Source organism: Garra rufa, chromosome 13 (genome assembly GCF_049309525.1).
Source record: "Garra rufa chromosome 13, GarRuf1.0, whole genome shotgun sequence".
In the NCBI taxonomy this organism is placed as follows: Eukaryota; Metazoa; Chordata; class Actinopteri; order Cypriniformes; family Cyprinidae; genus Garra; species Garra rufa.
This window is the reverse complement of record NC_133373.1, coordinates 31821531-31849380: the sequence shown is the minus strand read 5'-3', so window position 1 is coordinate 31849380 and position 27850 is coordinate 31821531. Positions and strand designations below refer to the sequence as shown.

The 27850-nt window shown below is 42.7% G+C and overlaps 2 protein-coding genes across 2 annotated transcripts in view; both read left to right on the top strand.

The window, feature by feature from the left end:
• LOC141348478 (uncharacterized) overlaps positions 1–24230 on the top strand; it is a 32707-nt gene extending 8477 nt beyond the window's left edge. Inside the window, exons 7-29 of the mRNA XM_073852772.1 lie at positions 1470–1616; positions 1746–1892; positions 2377–2523; positions 2660–2806; positions 2996–3139; positions 3258–3404; positions 5146–5292; positions 14992–15092; positions 15386–15453; positions 15566–15702; positions 15819–16010; positions 16170–16370; positions 16460–16609; positions 16848–17023; positions 17118–17288; positions 17553–18887; positions 19021–19062; positions 20945–21001; positions 21782–21845; positions 22473–22545; positions 23615–23880; positions 24017–24175; positions 24217–24230. Of these exons, the coding sequence (XP_073708873.1) occupies positions 1470–1616; positions 1746–1892; positions 2377–2523; positions 2660–2806; positions 2996–3139; positions 3258–3404; positions 5146–5292; positions 14992–15092; positions 15386–15453; positions 15566–15702; positions 15819–16010; positions 16170–16370; positions 16460–16609; positions 16848–17023; positions 17118–17288; positions 17553–18887; positions 19021–19062; positions 20945–21001; positions 21782–21845; positions 22473–22545; positions 23615–23880; positions 24017–24175; positions 24217–24230 (4232 nt within the window). The remainder of the gene's footprint in view (positions 1–1469; positions 1617–1745; positions 1893–2376; positions 2524–2659; positions 2807–2995; positions 3140–3257; positions 3405–5145; positions 5293–14991; positions 15093–15385; positions 15454–15565; positions 15703–15818; positions 16011–16169; positions 16371–16459; positions 16610–16847; positions 17024–17117; positions 17289–17552; positions 18888–19020; positions 19063–20944; positions 21002–21781; positions 21846–22472; positions 22546–23614; positions 23881–24016; positions 24176–24216) is intronic.
• Positions 24231–24394: 164 nt separating this feature from the next.
• LOC141348477 (uncharacterized) overlaps positions 24395–27850 on the top strand; it is a 46036-nt gene continuing 42580 nt past the window's right edge. The window contains 1 exon segment of the mRNA XM_073852771.1: positions 24395–24578. Within this exon segment, the coding sequence (XP_073708872.1) occupies positions 24395–24578 (184 nt within the window).

Here is a 27850-nt window from a genome sequence, read left to right as displayed (position 1 = left end):
TATGCAAAATAGGTGATTCACTGAATTCACTGCATTATCACATTTTTGTTATGTTGATGATGTTGTCATATATATTTAGGCCTTCTCTTATCACTGCTGTTTGAACATTTGAAAATATTTTTCTGGAATGCATTCCCTTTCCAGATATTGATGAATGTCTGTTCAGTCCATCTGTATGTGGTCCAAATTCCACCTGTACAAATCATTTGGGAAGTTACAAATGCTTATGCTTTAATGGATTCACTGCAACAAACTCAAGTCTCCCCATCAGCAACAACAACACATGTGCAGGTACATTATATATTCAGATATTTGTATTAGCTACTACCTTAAATAATTAATTCTTAATGCTGATATATCAGCACCTTTTGAGATTGAAAGAATTTATAGGCACAAAAAGATATGCTGAATTTCAAAGTCATGTCATTTTTTTTTAATTCCAACAGTACCGTGACTAACAAAAATTACTACTTCATTTAATCTGCACTCTGTAATAGAATGGAAGAGTATGACAGTACAGTTATATTATTGGTTGAAGTAGAATGTGTTCGCTTTTCAGATATAGATGAATGTCTGTTCAGTCCATCTATATGTGGTCCAAATGCCAACTGCACAAACGAAAAGGGAAGTTACAATTGCTCATGTCTGGATGGATTCACTGCAACAAACTCAAGTCTCTTCATCAGCATCAATAACCCATGTACAGGTACATCCTATATTCAGATATTTGTAAAACCGTGAAAGTTTTGCTCATGCCTGTTATTGTAAATTCAGGCGCACAATGCCTGACCATCAAATTTTTATCCAAACTTTTTTACATTCCTTCCTGTGATAAAGATGTGAATGAATGTCTTAAGACACCAGAGATCTGTGGTCCACACTCTTACTGCACCAACTCGATTGGGAGTTACAGCTGTTCCTGCTTGAGCGGATTTACTGTAACAAATAGCAGTGCACCAGTCAGCACCAGTAACCCATGCAATGGTGAGCATATAGAAAATATATAAGATGTAAGACATGTAGAAGTGGGTCCTAGCATCACATGTGTTTATATTTTTATAATTGTCAGCTGAATTCCTGAACAATCAGTTTTTTGTTTGTCCTACATGATTTAAAGCGGACATGTTTTATGGATGCTATCAGACTGAACATTTTAATCCTGTCAGCAGCCATGTTTTTATCATTTGTTTTATTTCAGATATTAATGAATGTCTCAACTCCTCGTTGGTGTGCGGGCCGAATGCTAACTGTTTCAATTACAACGGAAGCTATTCATGCTCTTGTTGGGAAGGATATAGTGTTACAAATATAAATGAAACTATTAATAGCAGTAACCCGTGCATAGGTGTGATTCATTTATTGTCATGTTTTATAAATGTTGTCAACATTTCGAATTACATTTTTACTGTAATTAGAAAATGGTTTTAAATATTGAGATAATTTTTTGAAATGCGTTGTTCCCTTTCCAGATATAGATGAATGTCTGTTCAGTCCATCTGTATGTGGTCCAAATGCCAACTGCAGAAATCAGTTGGGAAGTTACGATTGCTCATGTCTGAATGGATTCACTGCAACAAACTCAAGTCTCCCCATCAGCAACAACAACTCATGTACAGGTACATCCTATATTATATTTTTTAAAACCGTGAAAGTTTTGCTCATGCTTGTTATTGTAAATTCAGGCACACAATGTCTGACCATCAGATTTTTATTCAAACTCTTTTTCATCTCTTCCTGTGATAAAGATGTGAATGAATGTCTTAAGATAGCAGAGTTCTGTGGTCCAAACTCTCATTGCACCAACTCAGTTGGGAGTTACAGCTGTTCCTGCTTGAGCGGATTTACTGTTACAAATAGCAGTGAACCAGTCAGCACCAGTAACCCATGCAATGGTGAGCATATAGACAATATATAAGATGTAACACATGTAGAAGTGACTCCTAGCATTACGTGTGTTTATATTTTTATAATTGACAGCTGAATTTCTGAACAGTCAGTTTCTGTTTGTCCTACATGATTTAAAGCTGAAATGCTTTATGGATGCTGTCAGACTGAACATTTTAATCCTGTCAGTACCATGTTTTTTATCATTTGTTCCATTTCAGATATTAATGAATGTCTCAACTCCTCGTTGGTGTGTGGGCCGAATGCTAACTGTTTCAATTACAACGGAAGCTATTCATGCTCTTGTTGGGATGGATATAGTGTTACAAATATGAATGAAACTATTAACAGCAGTAACCCATGCATAGGTGTGATTCATTTATTGCCATGTTTTTTAAATGTTGTTAACATTTCTAAATACATTTTTACTATAATTAGAAAATGATTTTAAATATTGAGATAATTTTTTGAAATGTGTTGTTCCCTTTCCAGATATAGATGAATGTCTGTTCAGTCCATCTGTATGTGGTCCAAATGCCAACTGCAGAAATGAAAAAGGAAGTTACAAGTGCTCATGTCTGAATGGATTCACTCCAACAAACTCAAGTCTCTTCATCAGCATCAATAACACATGTACAGGTACAGTACATCCTATATTCAGATATTTCTAAAACCGTGAAAGTTTTGCTTATGCTTGTTATTGTAAATTCAGGCACACAATGTCTGACCATCAGATTTTTATGCAAACTCTTTTTCATCTCTTCCTGTGATAAAGATGTGAATGAATGTCTTAAAACACCAGAGATCTGTGGTCCAAACTCTTACTGCACCAACTCAGTTGGGAGTTACAGCTGTTCCTGCTTGAGTGGATTTACTGTAACAAATAGCAGTGAACCAGTCAGCACCAGTAACCCATGCAATGGTGAGCATATAGAAAATATATAACATGTAACACAATCACGTATGTTTATATTTTTATAATTGACAGCTGAATTTCTGAACAGTTTCTGTTAGTCCTACATGATTCAAAGCTGACATGCTTTATGGATGCTGTCAGACTAGACATTTTAATCTTCTCAGTACCATGTTTTTATCATTTGTTTTATTTCAGACATTGATGAATGTGTCAACTCCTCGATGTGTGGGCCGAATGCTAACTGTTTCAATTACAATGGAAGCTATTCGTGCTCTTGTTGGGAAGGATATAACATTAAAAAGATAAACGAAACTATTACCAGCAGTAACCCATGCATTGGTGTGATTCAAATATATGTGTCATGTTTTATAGATGTTATAAAACATATTTTTTTCTAATTACAAAAAAGGTTATACATATTGACATTTTGTTCTGAAATGTGCTGTTCTCTTTCTAGATATAGATGAATGTCTGTTCAGTCCATCTATATGTGGTCCAAATGCCAACTGCAGAAATCAGTTGGGAAGTTTCAATTGCTCATGTCTGGATGGATTCACTGCAATAAACTCAAGTCTCCCCATCAGCATCAATAACACATGTACAGGTACATCATATATTCAGATATTTTTAAAGCTGTGAAAGTTTTACAAGCTCATGCCTCATGCATTGTAAATTCAGGCACACAATGCCTGACCATCAGATTTTTATGCAAACTTTTTTTTTTTTCATCTCTTCCGTGGATAAAGATGTGAATGAATGTCTTAAGACACCAGAGAGCTGTGGTCCAAACTCTCATTGCTCCAACTCAGTTGGGAGTTACAGCTGTTCCTGCTTGAGTGGATTTACTGTAACAAATAGCAGTGAACCAGTCAGCACCAGTAACCAATGCAATGGTGAGCATATAGACAATATATAACATGTAACACATGTAGAAGTGGGTCCAAGCATCATATATATTTATATTTTTATAATTGTCAGCTGAATTTCTGAACACGCAGTTTCTGTTTGTCCTACATAATTCAAAGCTGACATGCTTTATGGATGCTGTCAGACTGAACATTTTAATCTTGTCAGTAACATGTTTTTATTATTTGTTTTATTTCAGATATGGATGAATGTCTAAACTCCTTGTTGGTCTGTGGGCCGAATGCTAACTGTTTCAATAACAATGGAAGCTATTCATGCTCTTGTTGGGAAGGATATAATGTTACAAGGATAAATGATATTACTAATAGCAGTAACCCATGCATAGGTGTGATTCATTTATTTGCATTATCATGTTTCTCAGATGTTGAAAAACATATTGTTTTTTAATAACAAGTGTTTCGTAATCAGAAAATGTATTTGTTCTAAAAAAGTGTTTTTCTCTTTCCAGATATTGATGAATGTCAATTCAGTCCATCTGTTTGTGGTCCAAATGCAAACTGCATAAATAAAATGGGAAGTTACAGTTGTTCATGTCTGGATGGATTCACTGCAACAAACTCAAGTCTCCCCATCAACATTAATAACCCATGTACAGGTACATCCTATTCAGATATTTGTAAAACCTTAAAAAGTTTTGCTCATGCCTGTTATTGTAAATTCAGGCACAAAGTGCATAAGGATAAATATATTTTTCATGACTGGTGGTCAGAGTTTTACTATTTAACTAATTTCTCTCTTCCCGTAATAAAGATGTGAATGAATGTCTTAAGACATTAGAGTTCTGTGGTCCAAACTCTTACTGCACCAACTCGATTGGGAGTTACAGCTGTTCCTGCTTGAGTGGATTTACTGTAGCAAAGAGCAGTGAACCAGTCAGCACCAGTAACCCATGCAATGGTAAGCATGTAGCAAATACATAACACATATACGTGGGTTCTAGATTCACATACATATGCTCTGAACTTATATTATATATTATAACCTTAATTTATTTTTTTATTTTTTGATATAATTGACAGCTACATTTTTGAACAATCAGTTTCTATTTAATGTGCATGATTTAGAGCTAACTTGCTCAATAAATGCTGCCAGACTGGACATTTTAATCTTGTCAGCAGCCACGTTTTTATCATTTGTTTTGTATTTCAGATATTAATGAATGTCTCAACTCATTTTCGGTGTGTGGGCCGAATGCTAACTGTTCCAATTATATCGGAAGCTATTCATGCTCTTGTTGGAAAGGATATACTGTTACAAAGATCAATGAACCTATAAATAACAGTAACCCGTGCATAGGTGTGATTGATTTATTTTGCATTTTGACATTTGTCAGATGTAAAACAATTTTTTTTTTGTAATTAGAAAATGATTAGAAAAAAAGTGAGATATTGTTCTGAAATGTGTTATTCCATTTCCAGATATAGATGAATGTCTGTTCAGTCCATTTGTTTGTGGTCTAAATGCCAAATGCAAAAATCAGCTGGGAAGTTACAGCTGCTCATGTCTGGATGGATTCACTGCAACAAACTCAAGTTTCCCTATCAGCATCAATAACACATGTACAGGTACATCCTATATTCAGATTTGTGTGTATTACTACTTTAAATAATAAGATTAATAGGATTTTTTGATTAGAGCATTAAATATTCTTAATGCGGATTAAAAGAGTATTAAGTACAAAAGGATATGCTACATTTTTAAACCATGTCATGTCAATTTTCTCCATTTCATCAACACAACAACACCAGTATCACCACCATCAACACCAACACCAACAACAACCACAGGAGCAGCAACAGGTATTCACAGTAAAACATGCAGGATAAAATGATATTTATAAATTTGTTGTATTTATATATATAATTAAATATGTCCTATTATGTTCTTTTACAAAGTCTTTATTTTGTTTTTGGGCGTTCTTGAACATGCTGTCATGCTTGGTGGTTCGAAAAACGCACAATTTTTCACATAATTTACATTATTAAAATAGCTTTCTCCCCAGGCTGGCACAAACGGCTCGATTAGTTCCGGGTCCCACCTTCCGAAAAACCAAATGTGTTGTGATTGGTTAGCAGTCCAACTGCGTTGCGATTGGCAAACAGCGTAGACCGCGTTCCGCCCTGCTGCGCCCCTTCCCAAAGCAGCAAACTAGATTAAAGTGATTCTTATGTTTTAAAGGTGCCATAGAATGCATTGGGAGAATATTTTAAATTGTTCTCTGATATCTATATAGAAGGTATATGGCATAGGAAAGGGCAAAAAATCTCCAGAAATGGTTTTACAGATCTATTTACAACCCTAGGATTTGTCCCTTGAATGAAATGCTCTGTTATTGCCTTATTTGGAAAGTTCATGAAAATGATTGAGCTCTGCTCTGATTGGCTGTTTCACAGAGCTGCTCATCTCTATAGCTTGCACATGGATAAAAATATATATTTAATTACGGAGCTCTAGCCGCTTTTAATATGTGCTTTGTTGAATATGCCGTTTTGAATCGCCGACATTTTACTCTCATTACTGTGATCGCATGTGCTCTGTGTAAAGTTATAATGCAGAGGGAGTGCTTGCTTACCAAAAAAGTTCAGCTGCTTGTCAGTGATCTGTAAATCATTCGCCATCATCAGGCAGTCATTTCTCCATCATTCGCCATCATTCGCCCTGTTTATGTGGTAAGTGAAATCCTATGTACTGCAATGTAACAGGCTAGCGCTAGCATTAAGCTAACCGTGTTCCTTCAGTGGCTCGCCTTATTTTACTGATGTACTGACCTTGCTGATGATTGGGCGATGCAAATGTTGGAGGCGTAACTATTAACGATCCCGGGGCTATTGCGTAATAGTCGGTGTTATGTTGGAATTTACCTATTTTTCGGTGGTCTTTTGCAAATACTAGATTTATGTAAGGAGGAAACGATGGTGTTTGAGACTCATGGTATGTCATGTCCATGTACTGAACTGTTATTTAACTATGCCAAGGTAAACACATTTTTGCATTCTATGGCACCGTTTAAATATGGATATTTTTCATACATAAACACATCGGATCACTAAAGGAGGCTTTTACCGACTATCCCGGAGCCATGTGAGGCACTTTTTTTATTATGGATCGATTTGTTTTGGACTGATGGGGAGAAACCCTCGTCTATACCGTTAAGCTTGGGAGGGCTAGGATTATTTTTAATGTAACTGCATTGCATTCGTCTGAAGTCATATACACCTAGGATGCATGAAGAGTGAGTAAATAAAACGCTACAGTATTGTTGGTCCTATCGTCAGCCTGCGAGATCGAAGATACATGATTGTGCTAATGTATTTAATTATTTGCATGCCTGAAACCATAAGGCTAGTGAAGCTATCGACACCGTATGATGAATAAATGTCTTATGTCTTACACCGTGGTTCCGACACGTGCACAGATGATCACTAGTCAGTGTTCTTGTTTACCTCAGCCGCGACTCTGCGTGTGTTTGAACCCTCTATACCGCACATCAATGGCACGACTCCAGCATGGATTCCGGAGCAGACTCTTTAGTTAAAGCTCAGATGACCTGCGGCTCGCTGAAGCATCCCAGAAGTGGCTGTCCATAATACATCGCTAAAGTTAGGCGAATCCCCCACCCACTAACGAATTGAATTTCCGTAGATGGGATACCACTTTGTGACATCATTGCATGTGGAAAACAAATGCTGTAGTCCAAACGAGCAGTTCGTTGTAGTTCTTGAAAAGGGACTTTTAAAAAACTATTATCTTCCTTGGAGTGGACTTTGAGATTTGTAACTTTGTAGATGTTTTTTATGCCCAAACGTACACACCACACACTGGCTAAAGTTCAAAACTGAAAAAGCATAAAAGCACCCCTTTAACAACTGCATAGACAGGTACTGTAAATATAAAAGTTGTAAATCAAACGAATAAAGAATTACCGTTTTTCTTTGATTGCTTTGACCTGGTTAAAGAAACTAGGATCCACTCAGTTTTTATCATCACTCAGCAGAGCAGAAGACACGTCTTGCAATTGTGTTAACTCTTTCTCATTGGATTGACACATTTTCCCCACAGTTAACACGGATGTCATTCAAGCAGTCTATACTCCATTGTTTTAGCTATGGTAACCAAACAGAAACCATCTATTCCTAACTATTAGAAACCTACCTAGATCAGAATGAAATCACTGAAGCACCAGTTTGACACTAATTCACACAAATCTTCAATTAGCAATCAGTCTGCAGGCCTTATAAAAAAAAAGGTGCCACGTCTGTGTTGTTCTGTGCCAGCATGGATGGAGGTCTAAGGCAGATGAGAGTGAGAGGAAGAGGAAGAGGGGTCAGAGGAAGAGGAGGACAATATTTACAGTATTTCAGTTTTCAGACATGGTTTGAAAAAAATGAATGTCATGCAATCAAGAATAAATGCAGCAAAGTATTTCTTATTCTGGATGCAATTCTTTGCAAAAAGGCAAATTTGACACAGGCTATATACTGTAGAAAGACAACAAATGGCACTGGCAATAGCCTGCAATGACAAGCAATGGTGCACTGATTCACATTTAGTTTTGTATTTTGTTGTCCATTGTGGAATGATTGACTGAAAGAGCTCATATACTTGTTTGCAAGTTGTGTTGTTTGAAGGTAAAATTTGCTTTTGTTGCATATTTTAAATGTTTTGGCATGGTTAGAGCCTTTTGCAAACAAAATGTGTCATTTTGACCAGAAGTGCCACTGTTTAGGCCACTGTTTGTAAATGTGAAGTTTGAGTTGACAGCTGCATCAAAGCAATCAAGAAAAACGTCTGGGTTACGTATGTAACCCCTGTTCCCTGAGGACAGGGAACGAGACGCTGCGTCCTGGTGGACACTTTGGGAACTGCCTTCAGCATGACCGGTTCTGAAACAAATGTATGAAACAACGACAGTGAACTTGACACTGGCCGGCGCCAGCCTATGACATCATCATCAGGCGCCTGCTAGTATAAAGCAGGTGCCTGAGAGCACAACACCATCTTTTTGTCTGACGGAGGTCTGTGCAGGGCCCGAGGCATGGCAACGAGACGCAGCGTCTCGTTCCCTGTCCTCAGGGAACAGGGGTTACATACGTAACCCAGACGTTCCCTTCCGGAGGGAACTCTACGCTGCGTCCTGGTGGACACTTTGGGAACGTTTATACCAACACCGCCATGCCGAGGGATAGGTGATCAAACTGACTGAATGAGGAGTCAAGAAGGAAAATCACCCCTGCTTCAGCGAGAGTCGCTGGGGCCCAGTGACCTGCCACGGCTAGCTCGGCTACCTGTGCACGCAACTCTCAAGCGTGGAGGCCTAGAGGAAGCCTACTACACTTTAGCTCTCTAAGTGAAGGAGCTCATAAACGCCCTGACCATAAGGGGCGGAGTTTAGGGAATGGATGTCTCGGCAGGGCGGACGCCTGCTCTAGGGACCTGACAACATTCAGTGCTACAGGTATAGATGGGGAAGCGGAGCTTCTGGAGAATGGAGGCTTCATAAAGACTCTCTAAAAGAGAGGAAGCCTGACAACATTCAATCCACTAGCTCTTAGGAGTGGAGGTCTCAAAATAACCCTCCAGTGAGGGGAGACCTGGCTACACTCACGCTTAGAAGTACTGGAAGCGGAGCCTCTGGAGAATGGAGGCTTCATAAACGACTCTCTGAAAAGAGAGGAAACCTGACAACATTCCATCCACTAGCTCTTTAGGAGTGGAGGTCTCAAAATAACCCTCCAGTGAGGGGAGACCTGGCTACACTCACGCTTGAAAGTACTGGAGGCGGAGCTTCTGGAGAACGGAGGCTTCACAGAAGACTCTCCAAAAAGGAGAGGGAACCTGACCATATTCAATCCTCTAGCTCTTTAGGAGTGGAGGTCTCAACTAACCCTGCCGTGAGGGGAGACCTGGCTACACTCACGCCTAGAAGTACTGGAAGCGGAGCTTCTGGAGAATGGAGGCTTCATAAAAGACTCTCTGAAAAGAGAGGAAACCTGACAACATTCCATCCACTAGCTCTTAGGAGTGGAGGTCTCAAATAGCCCTGCAGTGAGGGGAGACCTGGCTACACTCACGCTTAGAAGTACTGGAGGCGGAGCTTCTGGAGAACGGAGGCTCCACAGAAGACTCTCCAAAAAGGAGAGGGAACCTGACCACATTCAATCCTCTAGCTCTTTAGGAGTGGAGGTCTCAAATAACCCTGCCGTGAGGGGAGACCTGGCTATACTCACGCCTAGAAGTACTGGAAGCGGAGCTTCTGGAGAATGGAGGCTTCATAAAAGACTCTCTGAGAAGAGAGGAAACCTGACAACATTCCATCCACTAGCTCTTAGGAGTGGAGGTCTCAAACAGCCCTGCAGTGAGGGGAGACCTGGCTACACTCACGCTTAAAAGTACTGGAGGCGGAGCTTCTGGAGAACGGAGGCTTCATAGAAGACTCTCTGAAAAGAGAGGAAACCTGACAACATTCCATCCACTAGCTCTTAGGAGTGGAGGTCTCAAATAGCCCTGCAGTGAGGGGAGACCTGGCTACACTCACGCTTAGAAGTACTGGAGGCGGAGCCTCTGGAGAACGGAGGCTTCACAGAAGACTCTCTAGAAAGAGAGGAAACCTGACAACGTTCAGTCCACCAGCTCTTAGGAGTGGAGGTCTCACTAGCCCTTCAGTGAGGGGAGACCTGGCTACACTCACGCCCGGAGGAAAGCCTATACTCGACACTGGGGGTATTCAGTGAGGCTGCATAGCCTATGCAACCCGAACTACCCGAGTGGAGCTTCTGCTCAGAGGGAATCTACGGAGTGGAGGTCCCATGACCTAACTACACTTGACACTGACGACGGCCTGTGAGGCTGAATAGCCTGTGCGGCAGGCCTGTCTAAGTGGAGATCTTCTGAGGAGTGGAGGCTTCGACGAAAGGAAGCCTGGCAACACCCTGTGCCTTCCAGAGAGCAAACTCTAAGAATGGAGGTGCCATGGCACCTCTACACTCAAAACCTGGAGGTATTCAGTGAGGCTGAATAGCCTGTGCAACACAAACTACTCGAGTGGAGCTACTGCTCAGAGGGAATCTTCAGAGTGGAGGTCTTATGACCTACTACACTTTGACGACTCTGAGGATGGAGGTCTGTGACCTATCTACACCCAATACTAGAGGTAGCCCGCAAGGCTGAGTAGCCTGTGTAGCAGAATTACCTACAGGGAGTTCAGAGGAGTGACTGCTCCAAAGGAAGCCAGAAAAGCACTCTGTGTCTTGCAAAGGAAAACTCTAAAAGTGGGGGTCTCGTGACCCACTCCACTTTCAACACTGAGGGTAGTCAGTGAGGCTGAATAGCCCCTGAGTGGAGTTTCTGCAAAGTGGCGGCTTTGGTAAGAAAGAAGCCTGGTACCACTCTGCACCCAGCAGAGGACGACTCTAAGGATGGAGGTCCGTGACCTATCTACACCCAACACCAGAGGTGGTCCGCGAGGCTGAATAGCCTGTGCAGTCGGACCGCCTAATTCTAGTGTGTCTCTGGAGGCAACGAAGGACTCTGAGTGAGGCTGGCAATGTTCTGCGAGCAGCAGAAGGACTCTAAGAGTGGAGGTCCCAAGACCTACTACACTTCAACACTGCAGGCGTTCATCGAAGCTGAACAGCCTAAACGACAGTACTGCCTGAGTGGAGTCTGGAGAGTGGAGGCTTTCTAAAGAGGGAGCCTAACACACCTCCGTGCTTAGCAAGGAAGAGCTCTGAGAGTGGAGGTCTCAAGACCTAGCTACACTCTAGCCTTGAAGGTCATCCGCAAGGCTGACTAGCCTGTGCGACCGAAATACCTTCATTTTGGAGCTCTTCTGGAGAGTGAGGCCTGAGGAGGCCCGACACTCGATCCTGCTAGCAGCGCTATCTGGATTGGAGCTGGAAAACTAAAAGGTTTTTGAGAAAAACCAGCTCAGAGAATGGACACGGAGGAACCCTGCGTGGTCCATGGGAGAAAGGAACCTGCCTTTACGGGAGGGCCCTTACCATGAGTATGGATTTTAGTGAAGTGCCTGAACAGTGCACTTACCACTCACGTGGATTTTAGAGAATGCCCAAAGACTTTGCGTGAGCAAACACCACAAATGTGGTCTTGAGTAGGTGTCCTGAGCATAGCGAGGATCACCAGATTTGCAGTCTCTAGGCGATAGCAGAGCCTGAAAGCGGAGCTTCTGGAGAGGGGAGGCTTCAGCAGAAAGACTCTCTAAGCGAGAGGAGGCCTACGACGCTCTCCCTAGGAAACTCTTCAGAGTGGAGGCCTCAGGTAAAACGCTCTAGGCGAGGGGAGGCCTGACTACACTCGACGCTCAAGAAAGGTAGATACTCACAGTCAGAGCCAATAATAGAAAATCTCGTTTATCATCTAGCTCTGTGTAGTGGAGGCTCCGAGACTACATCTCTAAGGAGAGAAGCCTACAACACTAGTTTTTGGTGAGTGGAAGACTGCACTCCCCAAAAAATAGTCAGCGAGGCACTCATGGGCCTGCCAGCTGCTATAACTGTGAGAGTGAAGGTCTCAGTACTGTTGGTTGTGACAGAGGGGAGACCTATTACACTGTGCTATCAAAGGAGTTGTAAAACTTAAGGGTTTTGGAACCAACTCAAAAAATGGGCACGGAGGATTATCCTGCGTGGTCCAGCCCGTGAGGGATTTGAAGAAGGAACCTGCCTTTACGGGAGGAGCCTTACCAAAAGTATGGATTTTAGTGAAGTGCCTGAGTAGTGCACTTACCACTCACGTGGATTTCAAGTGCTCAAAGACTTGTGTGAGCAAACACCACCAACGTGGATTTAAGAAGGTGCTCTAAGCGTTTCGCGAGAAAGACACCTGTATTATTCCTGGGTGATAGCAGAACCCGGAAGCGGAGCTTTCAGTGAGGGAGGCTTTAATGGTTACAAGCTCTCTCGAACGTAACAAGCCTGGCGATGCTCAACTGAGGAAGCTCTATTGAGTGGAGGCCTAGGTATACACGCCCTCTCGCGGAGGGGAGGCCTGACTACACTCACGCTTATAATGACAGGTCCACGAAAGAGTTCACAAGCTGCCTTGCCTTGTGTTTTCGGCCTGCATTTTCTGGAAAGTGGAGGCTTGACAGAAATACCTCATAAAGAGGGAGCCTAGCAACACTCGACCCAGTAAAAAGCTCTCATGAATGGAGGTCTAAGAATGACCTGGCTACATTCAGCGCTAAGAAGTATCTCTCTCTATATGTCTCTCATATAGAGGACTTCACAGAGAGGAGGCCTTCTAGGCCTGCTACACTCTTTTACTTCAAAGCGGGGCTCTTTTTTTTTTTTTTTTTAAAGAGAGCGGGGGCTTCATCTCTCTCACAGAGAGGGAGCCTTAACGACGCTCTATTCGCCCTAACACACAAACTCCTAGGAGTGGAGGTCTCACATATATGTATATAAAAATACACAGGGAAGGGACCTGACTACACTCATGCCAAAAGAGTATTACTCTTAGCAGGGTTTGAGTGAGCGGAGGCTTCAGTAGCGATCTCTTTCCGCTTGAAGCAGCTTGACAACGCTCAAGAGGGTTTTACATATTCTCGTATGTATATGTATGTTAGATCATGTCTGTACCAAGCTCACTCTTTAGCGGAGGTTTTATTAAAACCTGACAACGCCTAACCCAGAAGGGGGTTTTCCACGAGTGGAGGTCTCTACACACTGTTTTCATTTATAAAACGAGGGGAGACCTGGCTACACTCGGCACTTGGTGGCAGTAGAACTCAAGAGGAGCTCTAAACTGCAATAGTAAACACCCAAGCGGAGCTGGTAGACAAAGAAAACATACACATACACGCTTGAATATTCTATTAAAGTATCTTTACTGTTCACATACCGGGCCAACAGATGGAGCCTCAGTCTCATCGTTGGCCCAGCCCCGGAGTCAAGGGGAAAAGGGAGGGGCAGGTAGCCCCACACTGGTGACCTGGCCTCGTCTCTGGCCCTTGGGCCAATACGGGCCTGGTTTCCCCCCCGGTGTTTAGGTGGAGGCGTGGACCAGCAAGGGATGTAAACCCCCGGGGCTCGGTCCAGATTTTTCAGCAGATCAGCCTGGTGCGCCTCTGCAACACTGCCATCGTGTGCAGAGGAGCACCGGCCACTGCCGCATATGTGCCTTTGGAGCCTTCAGGGTCGATGTCCCTCGCTCTGAGAGATAGTTCGCCACCGTCAGCGAGAGACATCGTCACATATCCGCGCCCATGCATTCCCTCGACATCAGCATGATTCACATGCCGATGTCTGTGAATGCGGGCTGAATATGGCCTGTCCCATTCCCTCTCGATCTCTTAAGCAGATCAGGAAGGAATGGGAGGCTCACAGGAGTTGGGTTTGTCATGGCCCGGAAGAAACCGCTCGTCTAGTCTGCCGAGAGCGGCCTCTTCCCTCGCGGGCTTCCACTGCAGATACAAGCGGGCAGCCGCGCGGTCCATAACAGACATCAACTCTTCATATGCGGGGCAGGGAGGCTGCATGGGCTCAAACGAGCTCATAATTGTTCCATTTCAACCTCCTGCTCACCCTGGCTTGAAGCCAAAAGAGCACTCGCTGCAGAACCGGAGGATGTGAGAGACAACACATTATCCGCTAGCAGCGCATTCTCGCCTCCGGCTGACATGCGCGAGCGATTAAACGCTCTCTCAAACTCGTCAGCCAGCTCAACCTGTGAGCCCCGCAATCTCAGCCGCCGAGCAGCCTCAGCTGTGGCGGGACCGGAGCAGCATGGGGCAGATGGATGGCCCGATTCCCTCGAGAAAAGGGCCAGACGAGAACGGAGTTTCTTCAAAGTGAAACTCTCACAATGAACGCGCTCCGCTCTTCTAGAGCAGAGCGCGCGTGCTCTTACACCTAAACACACCAAACACGGGTCGTGTGCGTCATCAAGTGTCAGATTTCTCTGACACGGATCCGCACACTTCCTAAACAGTTTTTCTCTAGGCATCGCTGTACTCACTCGTTTAGAACAGAGGACTCTGAAGACAAAAAGATGGTGTTGTGCTCTCAGGCACCTGCTTTATACTAGCAGGCGCCTGATGATGATGTCATAGGCTGGCGCCGGCCAGTGTCAAGTTCACTGTCGTTGTTTCATACATTTGTTTCAGAACCGGTCATGCTGAAGGCAGTTCCCAAAGTGTCCACCAGGACGCAGCGTAGAGTTCCCTCCGGAAGGGAACTGCAATGATTGTTGCTTAAACCTGCTAATACAATGCTAATAAATGTGCACTTTTTTTTTTTTTACAGTAATTGGAATGTCACTGACAATCAATCAGGATTTTGACATCAGTCTTACCGACCCTACTAGCGAAACTTACAAAGATTTATCTGGACAAATTAAGTCGGCAGTAAGTATTCCGTTCTTAATTTTTTGTGAAATCTATTGTTTGTTTTACCTGTTTATTAAAAATAACATGTTGATTTTGCTAGAATTCATTCATAAAATGGTTATTTCCAGTCCTTGATTATTGATTGGTCAACAGCTGTGTTTTATTCAGCATGAATCAGAATCAAGAATCAAAATATATTTATATTATTTCATTATATTTTTATATTTATTCCTCCCTAACACCCAGTTGACTGTCAGAAACACTCCAATCATAGAATCCAAACTATACATTGGTTATTTTGCTTTTTACAGATTAATACAAGTTACACTGATAAGCTAACTGGCTACATTTTTAGTTCTACAAAATTCTCTGGCTTCCGGTAGGATCTACCATTTGAATTTTCATGCATCGTTTCAATTCATTTGCAGCTTTTTCAAACAAATACAATGTAAATACATGTCTTCACATTGGTGTTGTGTTTCACTTCATAGACCTGGTAGTATTTTAGCAGACTACACTATAAGTGCAACATCCAACAACCTTGATTTTGGAGCAGCAAACAAACAGCTTTCTGACTCTCTGAGTAAACAAGGAATAATTTTAGCTGAAGATGCCTTTGCTCAAAGTGGTAAGCATAGTCAGTGCCTAATCTAAAACCCTTTACATTTCTTTGTTTTATCAAATATCCTTTTTTTGTTTTTGTTCACTGTTGGGTGATATGAGCTTTATGGTTTTTATTTACAGATCAAAAAGACCTCACAACAAATCAGCTATATCCTCTGCAAAAGGTGGACATGAATTGTATAGAGCCAGACGTTGGGGGACAAATAAAATGGAAAGTGGATAACAAAGATCCTGCACTAGACAAAACAAGATACTTACTTTCAAATGACAACAAAACTCTCACTGTGAAAAACGCTAGTGAAAGTGACAGTGGTGAGTGACTTGAGATTTTTTTTGTCTTTTTGAACTATTCAATAAATTGAAATTAAGCTACTTTAATATTATGTCAATGTCATGAACATTGCCTCAGTTTTGTTTTGAGAGCAAATAAGCACATTTGATTCTGTATTGATTTTTCTCCCCCATATGCAGGTCGATATTCATGCATTATACAAAGGAATACAATACCTTACATTCAGTGGCAAAACATAATTATTAAACAACGTCCCAATATCATTGTGGGGGAAAATTCCCGTGTTTTTCCATGTGATGGTAGCAGTTTCCAACTGAAATGTACTGTCGACTTTGGCTACAGTATTGAGTGGGTTGTGGGTGGAAAAACACAAATTTCAGGTCTTTCTAAATGTTTTTGAGTAGTTCTCTTACAAGTATAACCTTCATGTTATTAAAATGTTTTCTATTAAAAAAAATATTTTTTACACAATCAGGATCTGACAGTATCACATTAAACTATGCAACTCAAAAGGAAAATTGTACAGAGCAAACTTTTACATGTCGTCTTAAGGATCTGCCACAACTACAGAATTACACTTATAGCTATAGCAGCGTCACAGTTAGGCTAAGCCTGGAAGGTGAGTCTTCAGTTTCTCATTCTCTGCAGCATCAAAGTGCTTTTATTGTTTACTTTACTGTACATTATCTGGTGTTGACTGTTCTGGTTCTATTATTTAGTCATTTGACCCTACCTATTTCTTATCTTTCTGCATAATGTGCAAGCTTGCACAATAAAATTTATAAAGTGTAATGTGATGTTCTGTGAGAGAAACATTGTTGAATTTTCTTCTGACTTCCAATCAAATACTTTTCCAGATTTTGACTGTCGAAATGAAGAACTTGGAGTTGGAAAAACAAATGATGTGACAACAGGAGTCTGTGGAAAAGGCATGAAAGGCACCATAACTTACAAATGTGAACAAAATGTTTGGACATCAGTAGAGGACAACTGTGTGCTTGAAGTTATCGACAACCTTAAAAATCAACTTGAGGTAATGTATTGATCATGCATCTATCTATGATGATCTGTATGATCTGGCATTTTAAGGGTTTCTATTATTTATATATTTGTACTTTACAATTTAGTCCTTGCGTGTGGAGGAGATTCAAGGGTTTATGGCTAACCTCAGTTTTGCCACATCAGAGAATAATATTAATATAACCCAGTCTGCTGCTACTGTCAAAGCAATTGTAGACATACTCTTTAAAATTGCTGACTTATCAAAAGCTACTGTCATCAGAAAAGCAGTGATGGAGGTATGTATATTGACATTCAAGCTTGTAAAATTTAATGTGTAGACATTTTATGCTTGTTGTATTAAATTAAAATAATGTTTAGTTAAGATCGAAATTAAACCTGTTCCACATAAAAACGTGGCAGATCATGCTTTGTTGATTAGGTTGTAGTAATATCTTATTATATTTTATCTTATTCAATTATCTAAATATCTTATTAAATATTTCCACATTTTATGGGCCAAATTTCCGAATGTAATACAGAATTTTATATTAAATTTCCAGTATTTCTTAAACACAGTCAACATTGTTGTGTCCGGTAATATCAGTGCTACATGGAACAAACTGAACAAAGGCAACAACACAGAAAACACCAGCATTAAACTTCTGAGCTCTGTTGAGAGTATAAGTGACCGTCTCAAAGATGAGTTTAATATAAATGAAACATCAATTCAACTGAACAGAACAACAATTAAAAACTCATTCAGTATAACATCAGCACTGCCAAACTCAACTACGGAGATTGTGATACCACAAGTTCCCCAAGAGACTATCATAACCATCATAATCTTCACAACTCTTGACAATGTCCTACCTTCTCAAGGTACTAATGACAGCAGGAAATCAGATGTGCGCATCAATGGAGATGTGGTTGTTGTTAAGGTTAATCAAACGATTAACAACATTTCTTTTGCATTTGACATTACTAATCAGTCTTTGGGAAATCCTGAGTGTGTCTTTTGGAACTTCAATCTCAGCACATGGGATTCCACTGGATGTGAAGTAAAGCCCTATATAAGTGAAGGGAACGAAACTGGCAAGATTACATGTGAATGCAACCACACAACCTCTTTTTCAATCCTAATGTCACCGTTTTCCATTATTCACATAGCCTTAGACTATATAACCTTCATTGGTGTAGCTATTTCAATGGCCAGTTTGATTATATGCCTCATTATTGAGACAATCATATGGAAATCGATAAGAGGAAATGACACATCGTATATGAGACATGTCTCCATAGTCAACATTGCCGTGTCCCTGCTGGTCGCAAACATCTGTTTTATCATTGGAGCGGCAATCGCAGAACCCTCAGCGGGTAGATGCAGTGCAGTGGTTTTTTTCATGCATTTTTTTTACCTGGCTCTTTTCTTCTGGATGTTAATTTCAGCGCTGTTGCTCTTATACCGTACAGTCATGGTCTTGTCTCAAATGTCAAGGGCAAAAATGATGGTCATTGCCTTCATAGTTGGTTATGTTGCACCTTTGCTCATAGCAGTCATTACTGTTGCATCAACAGCTGGGGCAGAAAAGTATAGTTCCAAACAAGCATGCTGGCTGAACTGGTCTGAGTCTATGGCCCTGCTGGCATTTGTGATTCCAGCTCTCACTATTGTAGCCATAAACCTTGTGGTTTTGATTGTGGTTCTGTACAAGATGTTGAGGAGAGGAGTTGGTGCTGCAACTCAACCAGATGAGAAACATGCCCTGGTGGTCATTGCCAGATGTGTGGCCATTTTGACTCCTCTCTTTGGTCTAACATGGGGATTTGGAATCGGAACCATGGTGTCAGAAAATGTAGGCATTCATGTGGTGTTTGCACTCCTCAATTCACTGCAGGTAACTCTATCCATTTTATATAAGGTTAAATTGTGTGTATACCACTAATGCACATTAATTTTAAGTGTATTTGTAAAATTGAACCATATTGCAATTGATACCTTCATGTATTTGTAACACTTCCTTCTATTAGGGATTCTTTATTTTGGTGTTTGGAACACTTTTAGACAGCAAGGTATGAGTTTACTTCTATTGCACATTGCACTTTGTGATCTTGAATTTAACCAGGAGATCTGCCATTATGTTACAGTGAGGGAAAAATGATTTGATCCCCTGCTGATTTTGTATGTTTGCCCACTGACAGAGAAATGATCAGTCTTTAATTTTAATAGTAGGTTTATTTAAACAGTGAGAGATGGAATAACAACAACAACAAAAAAATCCAGAAAAACATATATTTTTTTAATTATAAATTGATTTGCATTTTAATGAGTGAAATAAGTATTTGACCCCTTCACAAAACATGACTTAGTACTTGGCGGCAAAACCTTTGTTGGCAATCACAGAGGTCAGATGTTTCTTGTAGTTGACCACCAGGTTTGCACACATGTCAGGAGGGATTTTGTCCCACTCCTCTTTGCAGATCCTCTCCAAGTCATTAAGGTTTCAAGGCTGACATTTGGCAACTCAAACCTTCAGCTCCTTCCAAGTATTTTCTGTAGGATTAAGGTTTGGAGACTGGCTAGGCCATACCAGGACCTTAATGTGCTTCTTTTTGAGCCACTCCTTTGTTGCCTTGGCCATGTGTTTTGGGTCATTGTCATGCTGGAATACCCATCCATGACCTATTTTCAATGCCCTGGCTGAGGGAAAGAGGTTCTCACCAAAGATTTGATGGTAGACTGCCACGTCCATCATTTCTTTGATTCAACCCCCCCCCCCCCCCCCCCAAAAAAAAAAAAAAACACCCCCAAAGCATAATGTTTCCACCTCCATGTTTGACGGTGGGGATGGTGTTCTTGGGGTCATAGGCGGTAAAGTGAGTAAGTGAGTTGATGCCAAAGAGCTCCATTTTGGTCTCATCTGAACACAACACTTTCATCCAGTTCTTCTCTGAATCATTCAAATTTTCATTGGTAATGTGTGTTAACAAAGTGTGTTACCAATTGTTTTCTTGGCGACTATGGTCCCAGCTGCCTTGAGATCATTGACAAGATCCTCCCATGTAGTTCTGGGCTGATTCCTCACCATTCTCATGATCATTGAAACTCCTCCTTGCTTGGAGTTCCAGATCAAGGGAGATTGACAGTTATTTTGTATTTCTTCCATTTGCGAATAATCGCACCAACTGTTGTCACCTACTCATCAAGCCTTATTGTCTTGGTCTCGTAGCCCATTCCAGCCTTGTGTAGGTCCCTGACATCTTTGGACAGCTTTTCTGGTCTTGGCCATGGTGGAGAGTTTGGAATGTGATTGATTGATTGCTTCTGTGGACATGTGTCTTTTATACAGGTAACAAACTGAGATTAGGAATACTACCTTTAAAAGAGTTCTCCTAATCTCACCTTGTTACCTTCATAAAAGACACATGGGAGCCAGAAATGTTGCTGATTGATTGGGGATCAAATACTTATTTCACTCATTAAAATGCAAATCAATTTATAAAGTTTCTGAAATGCGTTTTTATGGATTTTTGTTGTTGTTGTTGTTGTTGTTGTTGTTGTTGTTGTTGTTGTTCTGTCTGTCACTGTTAAAATTAACCTACCATTAAATTTAAAAACTGATCATTTCTTTGTCAGTGGTCAAATGTACAAAATCAGCAGGGGATCAAATAATTTTTTCCCTCACTGTAAATAAAAACCATACATTACAATTTGACAACAGTATATAAACCTGGTTGGGGTTATTTAGACCATTACCTGTTATTTATGAAAGTTCACCAAATATGTGAATATGAAATACTGGTTTGATTTAGAGTTGGGGTTATTTAATACCAACAGCTGCATTTGTATAAGGATAAGTTTAAATTCTTAGATCTGAGTCTGCGGATTGTTACTTAAGGCTTGAAAGCAGGATCGTAAACTCGTAAGATGCTAACTAGAGGTCTTTGATTGTAGGTTCGTGAGTCACTACCAGGAAAACGGTTCCTACAGAAACTTTCCAGCCATACCAAGGTAAATGCCATTCTGTAATAACACATACTTACATGACTCTTTAATATGGAGTTAGAATTGTTGCACAATTCCAAATAAATACATTATGATCCACAAATAAATGTAAAGCGATTGTCAAAAACCAAGCATATTCATAAAATAAATAGAATGAGATCCACAAATAAATCTTACAGTTCCACAAACATGAATTATATTCACAAGTAAAAAAAAATAGATTTGCAAATAAAAAACATACAAATATTTTTTTTTATTCTACAAACACAACTTTGCCCTGCATTTATATGTGAATCGCATACTGTGCATTTATAGATCGCTATGCGTATTTGTGGATAGCTCTCTGTGCATTTGTAAATCGCTGTGCGTATTTGTGGATAGCTCTCTGTGCATTTGTAAATCGCTGTGCGTATTTGTGGATAGCTCTCTGTGCATTTGTAAATCGCTGAATCATTTCAAGCATCAAGACGCAAACTAATCCACAAATGCATTGACTCCACCCACCTTCAATTTAAGCCAATCAGATACCGGCCACGAGGGGCTGACCAATCGTTGCACGGTCTCACTCCAACCAATCACGTTTTTACGGTGACCGTAAGGGGACACCTTACACCGTGTTTTACACCGCGACACGGCAAATCCCCGACAGTAATCTGAAATCTAAATTTAGATTATTAATTAGATTATTATTGACGATAATAATAATACAAATACGGAAAAAAGTACCTCCTGCTCAAATATTTTTACATTGTCTCTTTGATATATTTGACTGATATCTCTCTACAGAGCACAAGTGAAGCATCATCATCCACTTCTGGATTGCCTTTCTTGCAAAAAAGGCAACAGAGGAGTAAGTTGATGACACCTGAAAACTAATATTTATGAATATATTTTCAGTTGGATGTTGTTATACAGTATTTCTCACTGATTAACATGTAACTAACTGTTTTCAGATGTGTACAATGTATCCTCAGCAGTTACATCTTCAGACAGCTCCAGTGGCTCAAATGCTGTTTTGAACACTTAAAGTGCCAAAAGGTTTTTTTATTTTATTTTTTTTTATTTATTTTTATTTTTTTTGATAATGTATGTTCTGAATGATTCATTTAAAAAGATATCTCACAATATACCTTTATTGTCTAACATACCGTGAATGCAATGATTGGGGTAAAGACAAATTTTCTTTGTGAAGTTCACTTTTGTTTTATATCAGACATTTAAATCTTGTTTTTCTGCTCAGGTGGGATAAATTCCAAAGGTTTCCAAAATTTATAAATGTTGCTGCAGCATTACCAATAATAAATGCCTCTTTATATTGTATTTTCTTAATCTAAAGCAACTAATTTTGTATTTATTTCTTGTGCATCTTGTGCAAAATAAAAACAAACAGCTACACACTCCTGTTCTATTTCTTTTATTTGAACCCATGACATGAGAGACATGAGCACCTTAGCTTAGACCCCTTGTGTCGACTCAGGTGCAGGGGAAGACAAGAATGTCTCTGATTTGGCGACTGTCACTGTGTCTACACCGGACTGGATCGGCGCAACGTTACAAATGACATTAGAACCTATTATGCTGTCTACACTGGATGCGGCACAGGGCGGCGTGGCGCGACACGCCAAATCCCAGACAGTAATCTGAAATCTAAATTTAGATTATTAATTAGATTATTATTGACGATAATAATTATTATTATTATTGACGATAATAACGGCAAATCCCCGACAGTAATTTGCTGCCGCGTTCTATTTATGACGTGCTCACACAAAGTTTAAATGATTTGCAACGGTCGCTTTGTCGCGTCCAGTGTAGACAGACTTTAGCTGTTGCGGCGCGACGCGGCATGACAACTGTTGCGTCTGGTGTAGACACGGTGTGAGGTGTTTCGTTGTTGGATGTAATAATGAACATAGCAGTAGTCATTCACTCCGGACATCTGAGCCACTGAAGATTCAGAGGATTAATGTTACTTTCATTATTGAAAGGAAAGTGCCAATCCTGATCTACATATGCTTCTATGTTTGTGCAAATCATTTGAGATGCAGCTTCACCACAGCAGAAGTGAGTGTAATGGGTTTTATGCATTTTTGCTTTTCTTAATAATGTGCTAGTTAGAAAGTTCCACAGCTAAATGCGGTTAAATGTGGCTAAAGTAAACATTACAGCTCGTCATCCCACAACATAGAGGGGCGGGGCAAGCAGAGCTAATTAGCATTTAAAGGAACGTGCAACAGAATAGCTCGCTCTAAAAAGCGCTGATTTTGACCAGGTAAAAAGAGTGTTTTTTACACTACCATTTAGAAATTTTAACCAAAGTACGTTACAGACTTCTCATTAAGACTCTATAGAATCATATCAACTTGTGGAAAATGGGCATCCGATGACCCCTTTAAAGGAGTAGTTCACTTTCAGAACAACAATTTACAGATGATTTACTCACCCCCTTGTCATCCAAGATATTTACGTCTTTTTTTCTTCATTCGTCAAGAAATTATATTTTTTGTAGTGGTGGGCCGTTATCAGCATTAACATGCTGCGTTAACGTGAGACTCTTATCGGGCGATAAAAAAAATATTGCCGTTAATCGGGTGATCCCCTACCTCCCTCCTCACCTAGTGAATCGTTTGACCTTCTTCTGGATGAGGAAGCCCGCACTGCGGTTCCTTCCCTCCAGGAGGAGGAGTCCGCGCTTCTCTTGTCTTCCTCCGAGGAGGTTGATGTAGAGTGCGCGGGCGAATGTATTCAACCGCCCCCCCGTTTGCCCCAAAAGTATGAGGAGCTCTTGGAAGTGCTGACTAACGTGGTAGCCAAGCTTAACATCAGCTGGCCCGTGGAACAAGAACATGAGCCGCAGAAAAGCAAGCTTGATGAGCGCTTTCTGCGTACGAGGTCAGCACTTCCAATACGTAGCCTTCCATTTTTCCCCGATCTGCATGCAGAGATCGCCAAATCGTGGGAAAAAACCTTTTTCAGCCTGCTTATTCACCCCGGCTGCTGATTCCTACGGTAATGTGGCAGGGTTGGATGAGCGTGGCTACAAGACGATGCCGCGGGTTGAGCAGACACTTGCGAGTTATCTGTCACCCAGTCTGGCATCGTCGTTGAAGGCTCCATCCTTGCCTACTAAGCCTCTTAAGATCACTTCGGGCTTGGTGGGCAAGGCGTACACGGCAGCAGGTCAGGCTGGTGCTTGTTTGCACACAATGTCGGTGTTGCAGGCATACCAGGCTGACCTGCTAAAGGAACTAAGCGACGGCGAGGAAGCAAATATTTCTGAGATGCACAGGACTGCAGATTTAGCTCTCCGCGCCACCAAGGAGACCCCTCGTGCTGTTGGGCGGTCTACGGCAGCCCTGCGTGGCCGAGGAGAGACATCTGTGGTTGACCCTGTCCAAGATGAAAGACAAGGACAGGGTCCTCCTTTTGGACGCACCGCTGCAGGCTTCTGGCCTCTTTGGTGATTCTGTTGATGCAGTTGTCAGCAGACACCAAGAGGCCCGCAAGCAGGCAGCGGCATTCCAGTGCTATCTCCCTCGCAGCGTTTATTCCTCTGGGGCTGATCGGGAGCAGTCCCAGCCATGTACGAGCTCCTCATACCGTGAGGCACAAAAGAGGAGTGTTGCAACCCGTGCCCCTCCGGCAAGACCTAGAGGGCGGGGTCAGCAACACTCAAAGCCGGGGACCTCTAAGACGAGGCCTGACCTGAGGGTCGTCCTCCAATCGAAGAGGTCCTCGGCTAAACGGCCCTGACTTCTGCAGTACAGGGCCGATGAGGGTAGCCCCTCTCGGGGGGAATGGGGTCCACCACAGTACATCGTGCCCATTCCTCCTCGGGGCCCTCAGGAGACCAGTCAGCTAACCCTGCCGGTGTTACAGGGCGCGGAAGTCTCCCGCGAACCTTTACTGGTTTTTCCGCCCGGCAACGTAGCAGAGCCAGTGGGTTTGCCACCCCTACGGGGGTCTTCAGAGCAGTTAGTTCAGGTGGTTCCTGCCAGTCAGCTGTTACAGGCCACCGAATTAATTCCTCAAATAATACCAGAAACCAGTCTCGAGAGGCTGGTTCCCTTAGTTCACTTTCAGGCAGCGTGGAAACTACTGCCGAATGTGTCTTTATGGGTCCTGCGTACTGTAGAGAAAGGTTATTCTATCCAATTCGGCGCTCCGCTGCCACCTTTCAGCGAGGTGTTTCCCACCGAGGTAGGCCCCGAGCAGGTTCTGGTAATGGAACAGGAAGTAAACTCCCTGCTGAAGAAGGAGGACATCGAGGTGGTCCCTCTTCAACTCAGAGAGTCCGGGTTCTACATCTGGTACTTCATTGTTCCCAAGAAGGATGGGGGGTGCGGCCCATTTTAGATCTCAGACAATTGAACAGCTCAGTCAGAAAGCTGAAGTTCAAGATGTTGACTGTCAGAAAGGTCGTGTCTCAAATCAGGTCCGAGGACTGGTTTGTCACGATAGATCTAAAAGACGCTTACTTTCACGTCTCCATCCTTCCTCAACACAGGAAGTTCCTCAGGTTTGCTTTCAGGGGCGAAGCTTACCAATACAGAGTTCTTCCTTTTCGGCTTAGCACTCTCACCCCGAACTTTCACAAAGTGTGTGGATGCTGCGCTGGCTCCTCTGCGACTCCAGGGCATCTGCATACTGAACTACATAGACGACTGGCTGATTTTAGCCAGTACAGAACAGTTAGCGGTTCAACATCAACGTGTTGTTCTCGCTCACATGAAAGAGTTGGGGTTGAGACTCAACGCCAAGAAAAGTGTGCTGTCTCCATTACAGAGAACCACTTGTCTAGGTGTCACATGGGATTCAACCACGATGCAGGCACGAATGTCACCTGCTCGGATCGAGTCGATCCTTACTGCAGTAAATGCGGTCAAGCTAGGCCTGTCACTTACTGTCAAACAGTTCCAAGTACTGTTAGGTCTTATGGCAGCTGCATCCAACGTGATACCTTTTGGACTGCTGCACATGAGGCCACTACAGTGGTGGCTCAAAACCACTCAGTGGTGGCTCATTCCGCAAGGTCACGCGGTGATGCCTACATGCCTTGGACATGTGGAGGAAACCTTGGTTTCTATCTCAGGGCCCGGTTTTGGGAGCTCCTTGTCGCCGCGTCACGCTAGCAACAGATGCCTCCATCACCGGCTGGGGAGTGGTCATGAGTGGCCGCTCGGCCCGTGGTCTTTGGAGCGGTCATCATCTCTCATGGCACATGAATTGTCTAGAGATGCTGGCTGTATTCAAGGCCCTAAAGCACTTTCTCTCTGACCTGAGAGACCGTCACGTGTTGGTCCACACAGACAACACGGCGGTGGTGTATTATATCAATCACCAGGGGGGTATGTGTTAATTTCCCTTGTACAAGCTGGCGTACCATATCCTCCTGTGGTCACAGGGAAAACTCCTCTCGCTGAGAGCAGTTCATATCCCTGGACATCTCAATGTGGGAGCGGACGTCCTGTCGAGGCAGGGGCCGAGGCCCAGGGAATGGATGGAGGAGGTTACACTCCGGGCCTTTTACCCTCCTCCATTCGTGGAGCCCGACCATCGGAAGTATAATATGGAGATATGGAGAGTGTTTGGCCAGGCTCAGGTGGACCTCTTTGCGACTCAAGAGACATCGCAATGTCCCCTCTGGTACTCTCTAGTTCCTCCAGCTTCTCTTGGACTGGATGTGATGGTACAGACGTGGCCGAGGCTACGTCTGTACGCCTTTCCCCCGATTGCTCTGCTCCCAGCAGTTCTGGAAAGAGTGCGCCGGTATGGAGTACGGCTTCTACTAGTAGCCCCGTACTGGCCGTCCCGAGTATGGTTCTCGGACATTATTGCCCTCCTCGATGGCTCTCCATGGGAGATTCCCGTCAGGAGGGACCTTCTCTCACAGGCCGAGGGCTCAATCCTTCACCCCGCCCGGAGATTTGGAAACTATGGGTGTGGCCCCTGAGGGGGCACATCTCATAGAGGCTGGTCTCTCAACCGAGGTTGCTGAGACCATCCTTCATTCCAGAGCTCCCTCTACGAGGAAACTTTATGGCCTTGAGTGGAAACTGTTTACTGCGTGGTGTAATCAGCACCAATTAGACCCAGTTCACTGCCCAATTGGTACAGTACTGGAGTTTTTGCAGTTTGGAGTTTTCCACAGGACTAACCCACTCCACCCTGAAGGTGTTTGTGGCGGCATTATCGGCCTACCACGCCCCTCTCGGTGGCCTGTCAGTGGGAAGAAACCCCTTGGTCATACGTTTCCTCCGCGGGTGCACTCAGGTTGAGGCCTCGAGTGAAACCAAGGGTCCCCACGTGGGATCTCGCTGTGGTGCTCGAAGCTCTCTGTAGGCCTCCATTCGAGCCTATAGAGGAGATTTCAGATCGCCATCTTACCTCTAAGACGGCGTTGCTGTTGGCTCTTACTTCTCTGAGGAGAGTAGGAGACCTTCAGGCCCTTTCTGTGGCCCCTTCTTATATTGACTTTGCGCCCGGTCTGGCCAAAGCCTTTCTTTACCCTAGAGCTGAGTATGTCCCGAAGGTCCCGACAGCAGTACCACAGCCGGTCACACTCCGGGCCTTTTACCCTCCTCCATTCGTGGAGCCCGACCATCGGAAGTTTAATTACACTAGACACATACGTCCACAGAGCTGCCATGTGGCGTAGATCAGAGCAACTTTTGGTTTGTTACGGTCCCCCTAAGAGGGGGCAACCTGCATCATCTACTATTAGTAGATGGATCGTAGATGCCATTTCTACTGCTTATGAGTTCTCTGGCCTGCCATCACCCTTGGGGGTCAAGGCTCACTCTACTCCAGGCGTTGCTGCCTCTAAAGCTCTGACAGCAGGTGTCCCCATTCAGG